The 12,566-nt window shown below is 43.7% G+C and overlaps 1 protein-coding gene across 3 annotated transcripts in view; it reads right to left on the bottom strand.

Moving 5' to 3' along the window:
* Window positions 1-12,566, bottom strand: part of clip2 (CAP-GLY domain containing linker protein 2) — a 43,970-nt gene that overhangs the window by 18,991 nt on the left and 12,413 nt on the right. For all 3 annotated transcript variants that reach the window (XM_061056357.1, XM_061056358.1, XM_061056359.1), the window contains exons 3-5: window positions 9,319-9,812; window positions 3,215-3,339; window positions 1,777-1,990 (exon numbers count right to left, since the gene is read on the bottom strand). In XM_061056357.1, the coding sequence (XP_060912340.1) occupies window positions 1,777-1,990; window positions 3,215-3,339; window positions 9,319-9,812 (833 nt within the window). The remainder of the gene's footprint in view (window positions 1-1,776; window positions 1,991-3,214; window positions 3,340-9,318; window positions 9,813-12,566) is intronic.

Here is a 12,566-nt window from a genome sequence, read left to right as displayed (position 1 = left end):
ATCTATAAAACTAAATCATCGAGGTTTAATCGATGTGAAACTCAAAACACAGGTTAGCATTAAGATCATGATGAGCGAGTGAGACGGAGAGGAGTGTTTCCTCACATGACTTCACACAGACAGATAAACAGATGTGGTGCAACAACAACGAGCGAGAAAACACAAAACAAGAAGAAGAAGAAGAAGAAGAGTGCTTAACAAGTCTGAGAGGAAAGGTGTTAGACGCTGTCAACATGGGTTTGTCTTTTCTCCAGCAGGAGCAGGAAGTGAGACTTCAAAATGTCACTTTTAATACCAGTCAGCTAGCTAGCGTTAGCGTGTTAGGCTACACACTCAGACTGTCTTTTGTAGTGGATCTCAAACTTCTCACAGTGAGTGAGTGATGGACCACCACAGAGAACATCTGGATCTCCATGTAGCACCGTTACAGCCATGTTGAAATACAGAAGCATACATCTACAGTTTACACAGGAGCCTGATATGCATATTATTTATTTCCTTAATTGCACGCACTGCGGCTTGGGCTCCTTCTCTGCGCCAAGAGAATAACAAGAATCCAAACTGGACGTCCCTCCAGTCATATTTTCCGACAGTTTTCCGTCGTTTATTGCTAGCGGGCGCGCTAACGTCGCCTCTTGCACTCGTGCTGGGTTCACTGTCGTCGACTTCACTTTTAGCTGCTCGACGTATCTGCCGCTCTTTTCTTTCTAATGTTTCCCGTTTGGAGCCGTTTGTGGAGGAGGCGTTTTTTTCTATGCTGATAAGGAAAAAGATGCAGGAACTTCCAGTATATGAGGACGTAGCATTCATCGATTTAAGAACACAGATGTGACAAGTCGGCTGCTGAAGACATTTTTTTTTGCGATCTTCTTCAGAACAAATTTAAGAAAAAACGCTGGAAGGTGTCGGTGAATGAGGCCCCTGCAGTCTGAGTCTTTAAAGACATGACAGTAAGAAGTCGGGGCCGTTTGGTGCAGCGTGCTCTGCTTCATGATTTAAGAGTCTCTTCTCTTACTGCTGTCTCAAACTGCTGCCAACAATTAAGGAGAGTAAAGGGAGTGTCCTCCATCCCAGATCTGGCTCCTGACCAGCAGCTAAAAATCGATGTGAGATACCCCGAAAGTCTCCTCTGTATAGACCGTTGCCAATAACTCCTCGGGATGTTTGTCTGTCTTAAAGGTACAGCGCTCTGCACGTTCTTCAGAGACGAGCAGAATGCAAAGTCAGAGAGTCAAAAGGAGAATTATTAACAGATCAGCAGATAAAGGAGAGAAGTCAGACAGTGAACCCGTTCATAGTCCTGATCGACGCCAGCGTCTTTTTTCCATGGTTCCCAACAAGGAGAGAGCGTTCCCAGCAGAGAGCGGCCGAACGCTCAAGTTTGAAAATATTTAAACTTTCCAACTTTTTGATTTGATTTTCAAATCTCTTTATTTATTTTTTTTTACTGTGTTTTGGAGTTGTTGTCCTGACCTTGTCTGTTTGTTTTTTGTTCTGTATATGTCACCAGTTTGTCACTCTATTGCACATAATAAAAAAAAAATTTAAAATAAAAAAAAAAAAAAAAAAAAGTAAACTTTTCAGAAAGGCGCTGTTGACGTCACCGGCACTCTTTTCAAAATGTTCGATATTCCCTGTACTGTAGTTTTGCCGCCCACAGATAGTGTCTTGTAAAATAGAAAACATGCAGCTCTAAATGAATCGTCAACATGTTTCCTAAACTGTTTTGTCGCATGTGAACAACCAAAAAAAACATCTTCACAGCCGCGTTCTTACCAGTCCGGTCCGGCTCGGGCGTCCGCCCACGGAGGAGGCCACCGAGCTGACGGAGCTGATGGAGGAGCTGCTGGGGCTGTGGGCCAGAGAGGAGACCCCCATGGCCATCCGCTTGCTCTTCTTGGCCTTGGCCGGGCTGGTGGACGGGAAGCCGATGCGGATCACTTTGTGGATCGGAGCGAACAGGCCGAACTTCTGAAGACACTGAAAATATCTGCATGAAGAGGAAGGAGGGAGAAGAGGAGAGGGTTTTAAAAAACAACTTTACAGTTACGTACCGCAATACAAGCAGGTTAAATAAAGTCCTGACAGGTGCAAATTATTCTGGCTCTGAGGGGTAGCCGAGTGGTTGGTGCCCACGCCGTGTATGGATACTAAAGTCCTCCAAGTGGACGGCCCGAGTCCAACCTGTGACTCCTTTCCTGCATGTCATTCCCCACTCTCTCTCTCTCTCTCTCTCTCTCTCTCTCTCTTTCTCTGATTTCTGACTCTACCACTGTCCTGTCCTCCGAAGACACACTATAGCAGTGGTCCTCAACTGGTGGGTCGGGACCCAAAAGTGGGTCGTGGAGCCATTTCCAGTGGGTCGCCAATTTGTGAATGAAAAAAAAAAGAAATGCTGCAAAAAGTCTGAGATTCACTTTTTTTTTAAATATTTGTTTTCTTCCATCTGAGGTCTAAACTTGTCCACCATTTTAATTCAATAACTCTAAAGAGCTGAAAGTTTTCTGAAGATTTTTAGAAATTTGGGGTCGTGATTTCTTGTTTCAAAATAAAAGCACACAGCAAGTAAAGTTCTCTCAGCTTAAGACATTTTAAAACTTAAAAACTTCTAAAAGCCTAACCATTTTTATTTTTAAATGCAAAATAATGAAATTTCAAACATGCAATTGATCATAATTAACTACTAAAATTCAGGGATTAAAGGCGGTTACAAATTTGAATCGTTTGCCCGCCCTAATTCTGATAACATTTGGTGAAAATTTCACAATAAAGTCAAATCTTTGAACCAAACTTCGGTAAAAAATAAATGAACGTGCTTCTGAATTCTTGTCGGCTTTAAAAATTTGCTTAAAAGTCTGTGACCATTTTAAACATTTTATTAAGTAGTAAAATCTCTGTGGGATCTTTGGATGAGAAGAAGCTCAATGAATATAAAGTATAAAATCCGGCTGAGTGAGCGGCAGAGAGCAGCGGTGGGCTGGACGGTCAGTCGCTGTGATTTCATGGACAAACACACGAGAGGACAAAGAACAAACAGAGTGAACAGATGGAGCCACAGTCCTCCGCTCCGTTTCCTTTTAGGGGGAAAAGCAGAGGAATTTAGGGAGCCTGAAGCATACACAATGTGTGTGTGTGTGTGTGTGTGTTTGTGTGTGTGTGTGTGTGTGTGTGTGTGTGTGTGTGTGTGTGTGTGTGTGTGTGTGTGTGTGTATACCTTGTACCAGCTACTGCTCCGTCGTTCTTCCCCAGGGGCTCGTCCAGCTCGACCCCACACCACTCCCCCTTGGCAAAGTCTGTCTCCCCGATGTAGCGTATGACTCCCATCTTAGAGCCGCCCACCTGCAGCAACAGAGGAGGAAAGGTTGTGATTAAAGTTCCCACTGCTAGCTGATCCTATTTAACCCTTTAAGCACCATCATTGAAACTGGATGTTGTGGTTTATTTGGAATAAAGTAAGCCTTAAGTTAAACTGTGAGGCAGTAGCTGGTGAGCTTAGCATAAACAATGGACACAAGCGGAAACATGTGGCCTAGCATGGATTTTAGCCTCAGTCTGACCCCTTTAAGTCGGTTTTCCTTCCCTGGATTTGTATCCTTGTGATTCCTTGTGAGTTAAGACCTCCGCTACTGATCTGAGTCGAGCATTTGGGTTTATTTTGCTTTTGAACTACAACAAATTAAAGGCACGGTTGGTAATCTATCGAAAAAACTAGCATGATTTTGAAAGTAGCATTCCCTCAGTGCTCCGTCTGCACCCCGCCCCTCTCCCCTCTGTGCTCCCTCTAAAGCCACGCCCCCTCACTTACATGCACGAGCGTTAGCTCCAGAAGTGGACCTCAGGTCGTCTCTGTCATTGTGTAGAAACTACGTTGTCTCATGTCTCATTCAGCGGTCAGTAAACTCACAGTATAAACTCCTAAAGTCATCGGTGACGAGCTCTGAGTGTGAGCTAGAGTACGCAAGAGGTAGAGAGCGAGCAGGGAGACAGGGAGGCGTGTGATTGGTTCATCAGATTGGTACCTCGTGGCAGACATTGGTCAAAGTTTTTACAGACTTACAAACTGATACAGATGATGGATTTTCTTTGTTCCTTTTTCAGAGAACATGAGTTATTAATGTCTGTCAGGATCTAAAGACAATTTACACCAAAATCTTAAAAAGTGGATCTGGAGGAAATCACCAACCCTGCCTTTAAATGTATAAACTCTTAAACTGGGTGACATCTGAGCTCACACGTCGCTGGTGCGCCTCAGTGCTGATTTAACCTTCTCCTCAGGGCTGTGTTTGAAATATCTTTCCCCTTCACTTGTTCACTTTTCCTCCTGAAACAGACACTCAAATATTTAGTCTATGGAAGCAGAGAAAAGGGATTTTAAAACACACTTCTGTTGCCCTGTAGAGGCGACGCTCTAATTGCTTCATTTCATGCTTTTTTAGGTTGATTATTTTACCCCAATTACTGCCAGAGCACCAGGGCGCCTAAAAAAGAAATCTGTGTTCAGCCTGTGGATATTTCTAGCCAACAAACCAAAACGTGTTCTCTTATCCGCTTCAGCTGGTTACAAAAATAAAATCTTAATTTGAAAAGCTTTTCTTTGAGGTTATTTGTTTCACTTTGTGTCTTGCAGGTTTTTCCCCACTGATAGATATGCATCCAAATAAAATCAAACCCAATATTTTCCAATGAAATGCAGAGAAGTATCTGTTTTCCGAGACTGCCACATGGTCTCATGTTGCAGCTCTCTGCAGTCAGAAAACATGACAGCATCTGTTATAATGATCTCAGCAGTCCAGCTTCTGTGTGTCACTCTCACATGGTGAACACGTGTGGATGAGACACAAAAAATCTTCAAGACTTGCAAAAAATTCCGAGTGGTTTTTCTTAATCATCAAAGAGAAACACCAAGCATGGCAGGAACTAAATACCAAAACAAGAACAACAAACTACAACCAGACAATCGCTGAGCACAAAATGTTTCACTCAAATTAAGTTTTTAAAAAAGTGCTTATTCCTTATTAGAAACATGCAGAGGCTTTTTAGGTCGGGTACAATCACTTCTATCTGAACCACTTCTCTTGCCCGCTTCCATCGCTGCAACACCTGTTGACCTGATAACTGCTCTCATATCTGGCAAACTGAGGGGCGTCTAAAACTAATCTAAACTTAGGAGGACATACTGGCTGCTGCATTGTTGTCAGAGAAGCCAGCACTTCAACATGTTTCCTTAATGATCAGATAGTAAGATACCTTTATCATCTCATTCAGTAGATATCTTACAGATTGGTCCTTTAACATTCAAAAAAATCTTCACATTTGTTGACATTTAAGAACCATGACCTGGAGAAGAAGGTTCTCATGTGTGTGCAAACAGGTCCCGTATATAACACTACAGACTGCTGGGTTTAGCTTGTGTGAGTCACTCTTCAGCTCTCTGTGGTCCACTCCTCCGACTTGTTCGTCTCAAAACCCACTGACGCCAAGGAAGAAACCGTGGCAAGAAAATACTCTGGTGTCACAAGACATTACACTGAGACGGTGAGCCGTCAGCCTGACTGTGGCATGTCTCAGTGACTCAGCGTCAAAGTCCGCACACGCCCCGTCTTGGCTCCTGTTGTTGCCATTTTCATTTAAAATCTTTGGTCTAAATGACTTGCAGGTACAAAGAAATTTGGAATTGGTCCACAGATCGCCCCAGCTGGCAGCCAATCACCAGGCTGTGATGGCAATATAAAAGTCCTTGGAGGCAGCAGTGCTCGATCAAAGAGCATCCACTAAATTCAGTCTATATTGTTGTTTTAAGTGCCTCACTTATACTGCAGGTCAAACCAACAGGTGTTGCAGCGATGGAAGCAAGAGAAGTGGTTCAGATAGAAGTGATTGTACCCGACCTAAAAAGCCTCTGCATGTTTCTAATAAGCTCCACGAGCAGAAACGTGCTCAAACTAGGATCAATATTGGAGATGCTTTTGAAAAATGGAGAGAGGTTAGAACACAGAAAGGTTTACAGACCCATGCAGAGCTGGATAAACACTGAAGCTTCAGAGTCCACCACATGGTGACCTGAGTGAGCATGGACTCTAGAGAGGGGGGGGGGGACAGCTCTCTATGATGTTTAGAATTTAGACTGCAGTACCCATTTTAAACACTAGGTGTCAGAGTTACATACTGCACCTTTGAGCAGCTTTGAAAATATAAAAATGAACCATATCACGTGCAAAAACAAGTGACAGAAAACATTCCTTTAACCTTTCCAAAAGACTCCGTTAGCACTCTGGTTACATACTGAGCAGCAGAGAGGCAGGTCTGCTCAGACATCAGGAGGCGAGCGGTGACAGTAATCATGTGTTTAGCCGCTGAGGTTGTCTCTCCATCTGGAAACATTTAGGCAGCTCTTTTTTTATTTTTTTAAATATTCAGAGTAACAACCTCTTGAAGCGAACCTCTAGGTGGCTGCTGTTTAGTCGCCAACAGACAGTTTTGGAACTTTATTTTAACCTTAATCCTTTTTCTCATCACAGCTCTTAGCAGTCGGTAACCATCATACCTTAAAGGCTTTATATGTAATTTTTTGATCCAGCAGATGTCGCCCTTGAGCACCAGCATGAAACCAAAACAACTTGCGCTGCATTGTTATGTTAGCATGCTAATGCTAGCAATCTTTATTATGCTCGTATCTTCACACTGCATGTAAATTTACCTGAAATGAGCGTGATCTAGAAACACAGTTAAGCAGTGAGTACAGTATGTTATTCTTCTTTTCTCTAGTCCCTCAATTAAACAACTTTTATACGTGAGGGGAGGAGTCAGCCGGCCGTCCAGGCGATGTAAACAAAGTGAAGATAGGACTCTGAAAACTCTGAAAACATCACAGACAGTGGGACTCGGGTGTTACACCCATTGTAGACAGTCATGACTCACAGAGTTATTTTCAGAGGATATACTTGATTTCTACATTTACAAGTGTGAAAAATCACAGATAAAGACTTTAAAGAGCTCATAGTGCACGTTTAACCCCCCTAGGATATTATGCAAGCCCGCTTGTGGAACCTGCAGTTTCTTTATTTCAACCAAAAAGTGTGTCTTACTCCTGCTACTATACACATAATTCAATACCTAGTAGGAGAAAAATTTGTTTTCTGCCCATGAAGCGTAATCTGAGTCCGCAATTTGTGCTAATTTCACCAAAAATGTGATGGCGGTGTTGCGTTTCCAGCAGCGGAGGAGGGGGCGTAACACAACTGCATGGCTGCCCCCGCAGCAGTGAGATAGATTACACGGGAGACGCTTAAGGAAATAGATGGATCCACTGATCAATGTGTCAGCATCGTCTCTGCTCTCTTAAGTGCTGAAAGTAATCCGGAGTGATTTACAAATATTGAGCAGGAGGAAGGCTTCTCGGGCTGCCCCCGTGTGCAGCTGCACAGGATCTGATGTTACGATCCCCTGTGCCCATCAGTTAATGGAAAAGCAATCTGACCCAGGGCCAATAATTCCTGTGTACACTAATAAGGGTCAATGGGAAAATGAGGATAAAGCCGATAAAAGAATGATCTCAGCCAAGCGAGTTATTTTTACTCATTATGTAATAACCTTTCTTTTTTTTTTTCCACCAGGTTGCACAAGAGGATAAAAATACAACAGAAGATGTGTGAAGGCAGACTTTCAGTGATGGACAGAAGAGAGAGAGACGCAGAGTTTTCCTCTGGGGATCGACCGCGTATCACATTACACCGCATGAATCCGTCTTTACTTAGGGCATCATAAAACAGTCGTTCATCTTCCACTGGGACTTTTAAGATGATCAACTCGTTGCTTTTAGTCGCAAATACATTGTTAAATAATCAATCAAGGCGTTAAAAGAATTGTGACTCCAAGATCTGCATGGGTGGAGAAATTAACCATATTCTGTGTTGGTAATGATAAGTGTTAGACAATGAGGGAGAAGCTCGAGTCCCGCTGGCTGTGTTGTTGTCAGAGCCGTGTTTACATGGACGGGACGGGAGGAAGAATGAGCGACTTTTTGATCCAGTAGATGTCGCCCTTGAGCTCCAGCATGAAACCAAAACAAACTGCTGTTAGGCCACGCCTCCACCATACTGAAGCCTCAGCTCTCCTCCAGAGACACACCTCCAACCCCTCTACACTCACATTCACATGAAGGAATTATCAGTTAGAACGCACCATAATTAAACACCATTAAGAGCAAAGTGCGGACAAAATTGCCCTCGTCTCGAGCTGCAATCACCTGTGTCCTGCATTGTTGTGTTAGCATGCTAATGTTAGCGCTCTTTAGTTAGCTCGTAGCTTCACATTAGCTGTGTCCTGCATTGTTGTGTTAGCATGCTAATGTTAGCGCTCTTTAGTTAGCTCGTAGCTTCACATTAGCTGTGTCCTGCATTGTTGTGTTAGCATGCTAATGTTAGCGCTCTTTAGTTAGCTCGTAGCTTCACATTAGCTGTGTCCTGCATTGTTGTGTTAGCATGCTAATGTTAGCGCTCTTTAGTTAGCTCGTAGCTCCACATTAGCTGTGTCCTGCATTGTTGTGTTAGCATGCTAATGTTAGTGCTCTTTAGTTAGCTCGTAGCTTCACATTGTTGTGTTAGCATGCTAATGTTAGCACTCTTTGGTTAGCTCGTAGCTTCACATTGTTGTGTTAGCATTCTAATGTTAGCGCTCTTTAGTTAGCTCGTAGCTTCACATTGTTGTGTTAGCATGCTAATGTTAGCGCTCTTTAGTTAGCTCGTAGCTTCACATTAGCTGTGTCCTGCATTGTTGTGTTAGCATGCTAATGTTAGTGCTCTTTAGTTAACTCGTAGCTTCACATTGTTGTGTTAGCATGCTAATGTTAGCGGTCTTTAGTTAGCTCGTAGCTTCACATTGTTGTGTTAGCATGCTAATGTTAGTGCTCTTTAGTTAGCTCGTAGCTTCACATTGTTGTGTTAGCATGCTAATGTTAGCGCTCTTTAGTTAGCTCGTAGCTTCACATTTCATGTAAACTGACACAGAATGAGCGTGATCTAAAAACTCTTACTAACATCCAAATAATCAGTGAGTATGTTCTTCTTCTTCTCTCTAGTTCTTGACTAAAACAGCTTTTATACACAAGGGGAGGAGCCGGCCGTCCCGTCCATGTAAACACGGCTCTGACAACAACACAGCCAGCGGGACTCGAGCTTCTCCCTCATTGTAGACAGTCATGACTCAGAGACACATTTACACAGGACAGACTTTATGATTTATTGATGAGTCGATCATTCTTCCTTTAAGATATTCACTGTTTTATAATCCACTGATTCAAATACAAACTAAATTACTCACCAAAACTCGATCTCCGATTCGTAAATCCTTATCCCCTCCTTTCTTCACAGAGCCGCTGTCGGACATGTTGGACCCAGACTCGTTTCCGGTCTTCACTGCACTGTTAAGCAGCCCCTCTCTGAGCGGTACCACCACCCTCTGGGGGCCGCCGCCCAGATGAGACAGATTCAGAGCAGAGAGCGACTCGGTGGAGAGGCTGTCGCTCCCCTCCCCGACCGGCTGTCGGTTGAGCTTGGAGGGCCGCGTGAAGATGCCCTGCAGCGGCTGGCACTCGAAGTAGCGCACGCCGCCCACTGATCCGTCGTTCTTGCCAACTAGGTCGTTCAGGATCACGCCGGCCCACTGTCCCGGGGCGAACTGGGTCTCCCCGAGGTAGGCGATGACTCCTGGTTTGACCCCGTTGACCCAGACCTGCTCGCCCACCGTGTAGTCCCCCAAAACATCGTCGCCCTCTTCGGTTAGTTTAGTCGGTGTGGTGGGCTTCAGTGGACAGTCTGGAGGACAGAAAACGTGTTACATGTTATTTATAATGCTGCAGAGAGATGATAAGAGGAAGATCAAACTCAGGGTGAAGATATGAAGAACATAACACAGATAAAACCTGCAGACAAAGAAAGAGAGGGGGATAGATAGTCTTACATTTAAAAAAAAAGGAGACACAGCGATAGAAAAAGCACAACAGATGACTCAGTAAGAGAAAAGGAAGAGGAGGTTTAATAAATAAAAAGAGTGATGTGACGTCCTGCTCTCTGTCTGTCTGCATGTGTTTGGTGTGTTTGGCTTCCTGGCTTGGCAGACAGTAGGCGGAGTCAGGAAGGCCATTAGTTCACGGGGAACATCCAAGCGGCCAAACTTGAAAAATGAAGCCAATGCGGAAGTGCAAAAATCCTGCAGTTCGTCGAGTGTCCACTAGAGGCTGGCTCCAGGAACACAGGAAGTCACATACACATGACTGGCAAAAAAGCCGTTTTTACAGCATAAATTCTAATTTATTTTATTTATTATTATTAGTCAATTTATTGAACATGTTAAGAAAATACAAACACAAAATAAAAAGGAAAAAAAACAACAACTGGATCCTCAACAAATAAATAACTCAAATAATAAAGTTCATGTTCAAAAGGGATATGAATAAGTTAAAAACTTTTCTGGTCCTACTCATACATTATTCAGAGAAAAATCTAAATGTTTTCATCAATGAGTGAATGATGGTGGACTTGTTGTCAAAAACAAATTAAGTTTTTAGACAAAACAACAACAAAAATAATGGGAACAGATTAACCAAAACCATCAGCCAAGAAATAACCAAATAAAAAAACTGTAAATAAACATTTAAGGCTTCATCTATTAATATTTACAGTGTATGGGTTCACCTGAGTCCATCAGGACTCTCTCCTCTCTTTCCTCCCAGACCTCCAGCAGCTGGTTTTGCTTTTGTTTGCACTTCACTCATCCATACATCACATTCATGACTGATTTGACAGATTTACATAATTCTGATTGTTTTAAGTGTTTTCCTTTAAAAAAAAATGTTTCATGTGTGATTCCCTTCTTTGTCTCTTCACTTTCAGCCACTTTGTGACAGCGACAAGTGAGGACAGAACAAAACAAAAAAGATGTCAGAAATGACGCTATAGAGTGATACAAAGAGAGAGAGAGAGTCTTAAACACTGCATACATTGTGACAGCACCCTCGTTCACAGTCCAGTAGTCATGCCAGCAAAGAAAAAAAAAAACCTGCTTGTGTGGCATCATGCAGCTCGACAGTGCGTTTTGTGCACGATTAGGCGTTACTCTAATTCCTCCTGAAAAGTGGGTCAGAGAGAGTCGGTATCTGTGATGTGCCGGTGATTAACCCCGTCATGCAGCGATGTGATATCGCCTGTTAGACGCACATGAGCTGGATTTTTTTTATTTTTTTTTATTCCACAGCCGTCTGTAAACCGAGCAGGGCAGCATTAGCACGCGGTCTGCTGCACCGCACTGCCAGTGAAAGTCTGTGTTTATCTGTGTGTGTGTGTACATGTGTGTGTGTGTGTGTGTACATGTGTGTGTGTGTGTGTGCAGGAAGAGTCGGTGCCAGCGCTGTCTGTCTCCCCCGACACCCTGAGAGAGGGCCCGGGGGGGGGGGGGGTGGTGTTGTTTTTGTGAGCACCCAGTGGTTGTTGCTCTACGCTTCAGTTGCTCCCATATGTTGTGATGTTGTTGAGTCACATTTAGCAGAGATGCTAATGAGCTAAACTTCAAAGGGTTTGCACTTCATGATAAAGTCTGGGGGAAGATGTTCAGCTCGGGGGGAAAGTTTCTCACACTGATTATCTTCAACATGATGTGAACTTTACTGCAGAGTTTAAGGCCAGACATTTCAAGTATGTACGGTTGCACGAGGTATTTGTCTATAGTGAGTAAGGACATGGCGGTCAGTGCCTGCATGGAGGCTGCAGGTGGGGTTGTTTCTACCACGTCATGTAGCTCATTTTCAGAAAAACAAACCCAGATATCGATGACTATTTAAGTATTTTGAGGAATTTTCAGCGCTACACTTCACCACCAGGACAGGAGAGATCCCGGGTGACCAGCTGATGCCTGTTTGTAAACTGTGAGCTCATGACCATGAACCCAGTGGGCGGGACTTCAATCAATCAGGATCAGAGGATCCCAGCGGCTCACACACCTGCAGTCTGCATGTCTCACCGGGAACTTTTCTTCAGAGTACATTTTCAGCTTGCACTGTTTGTTTCTTTATTGCATCATGATGAGCGTCCAGACCGACCCCCCCTCCCCCGGTCTGCTCTTTGACTTGATTAAAATACGCTGTGTGTCCGTTATTAAAGAGGAAGACTGAGCTGGAATAACAAACACTACAGCCATCACTCTGAGTCTGCTGAGTCAAGACGTTTAATCTTTGAACAGTTGTTGCTAGAAAATTGGGATGCAGTAATATCACAAACTGACATCATCAATCAGTTTCAGGTTGACTTGTAGTGCCAGTGGTAAGAAAGACCCCGATGTAGAGAACCAGCTTCTGTGCCGGCACTCAGACCGGATTATCAAAGAAAGGGATGAAACATCAGCAAGTCCTCTTTGTACCGTATCCAAACCAAAGTCAAAAATACTGAACTATCAGGGCGGAGATGGCCTCGCAGTGAGGGAGCGGCCCATGTACAGAGGTCCTTCAAGAGGGCGACTCGTGGCTCCTTTCCTGCAGGTCGTTCCCCACTCTCTCTCTCTCTCTCCCCCCAGTTTCA

This window comes from Labrus mixtus, chromosome 14 (assembly GCF_963584025.1).
Source record: "Labrus mixtus chromosome 14, fLabMix1.1, whole genome shotgun sequence".
In the NCBI taxonomy this organism is placed as follows: domain Eukaryota; kingdom Metazoa; phylum Chordata; class Actinopteri; order Labriformes; family Labridae; genus Labrus; species Labrus mixtus.
This window is presented reverse-complemented; position numbering and strand designations above follow the sequence as displayed.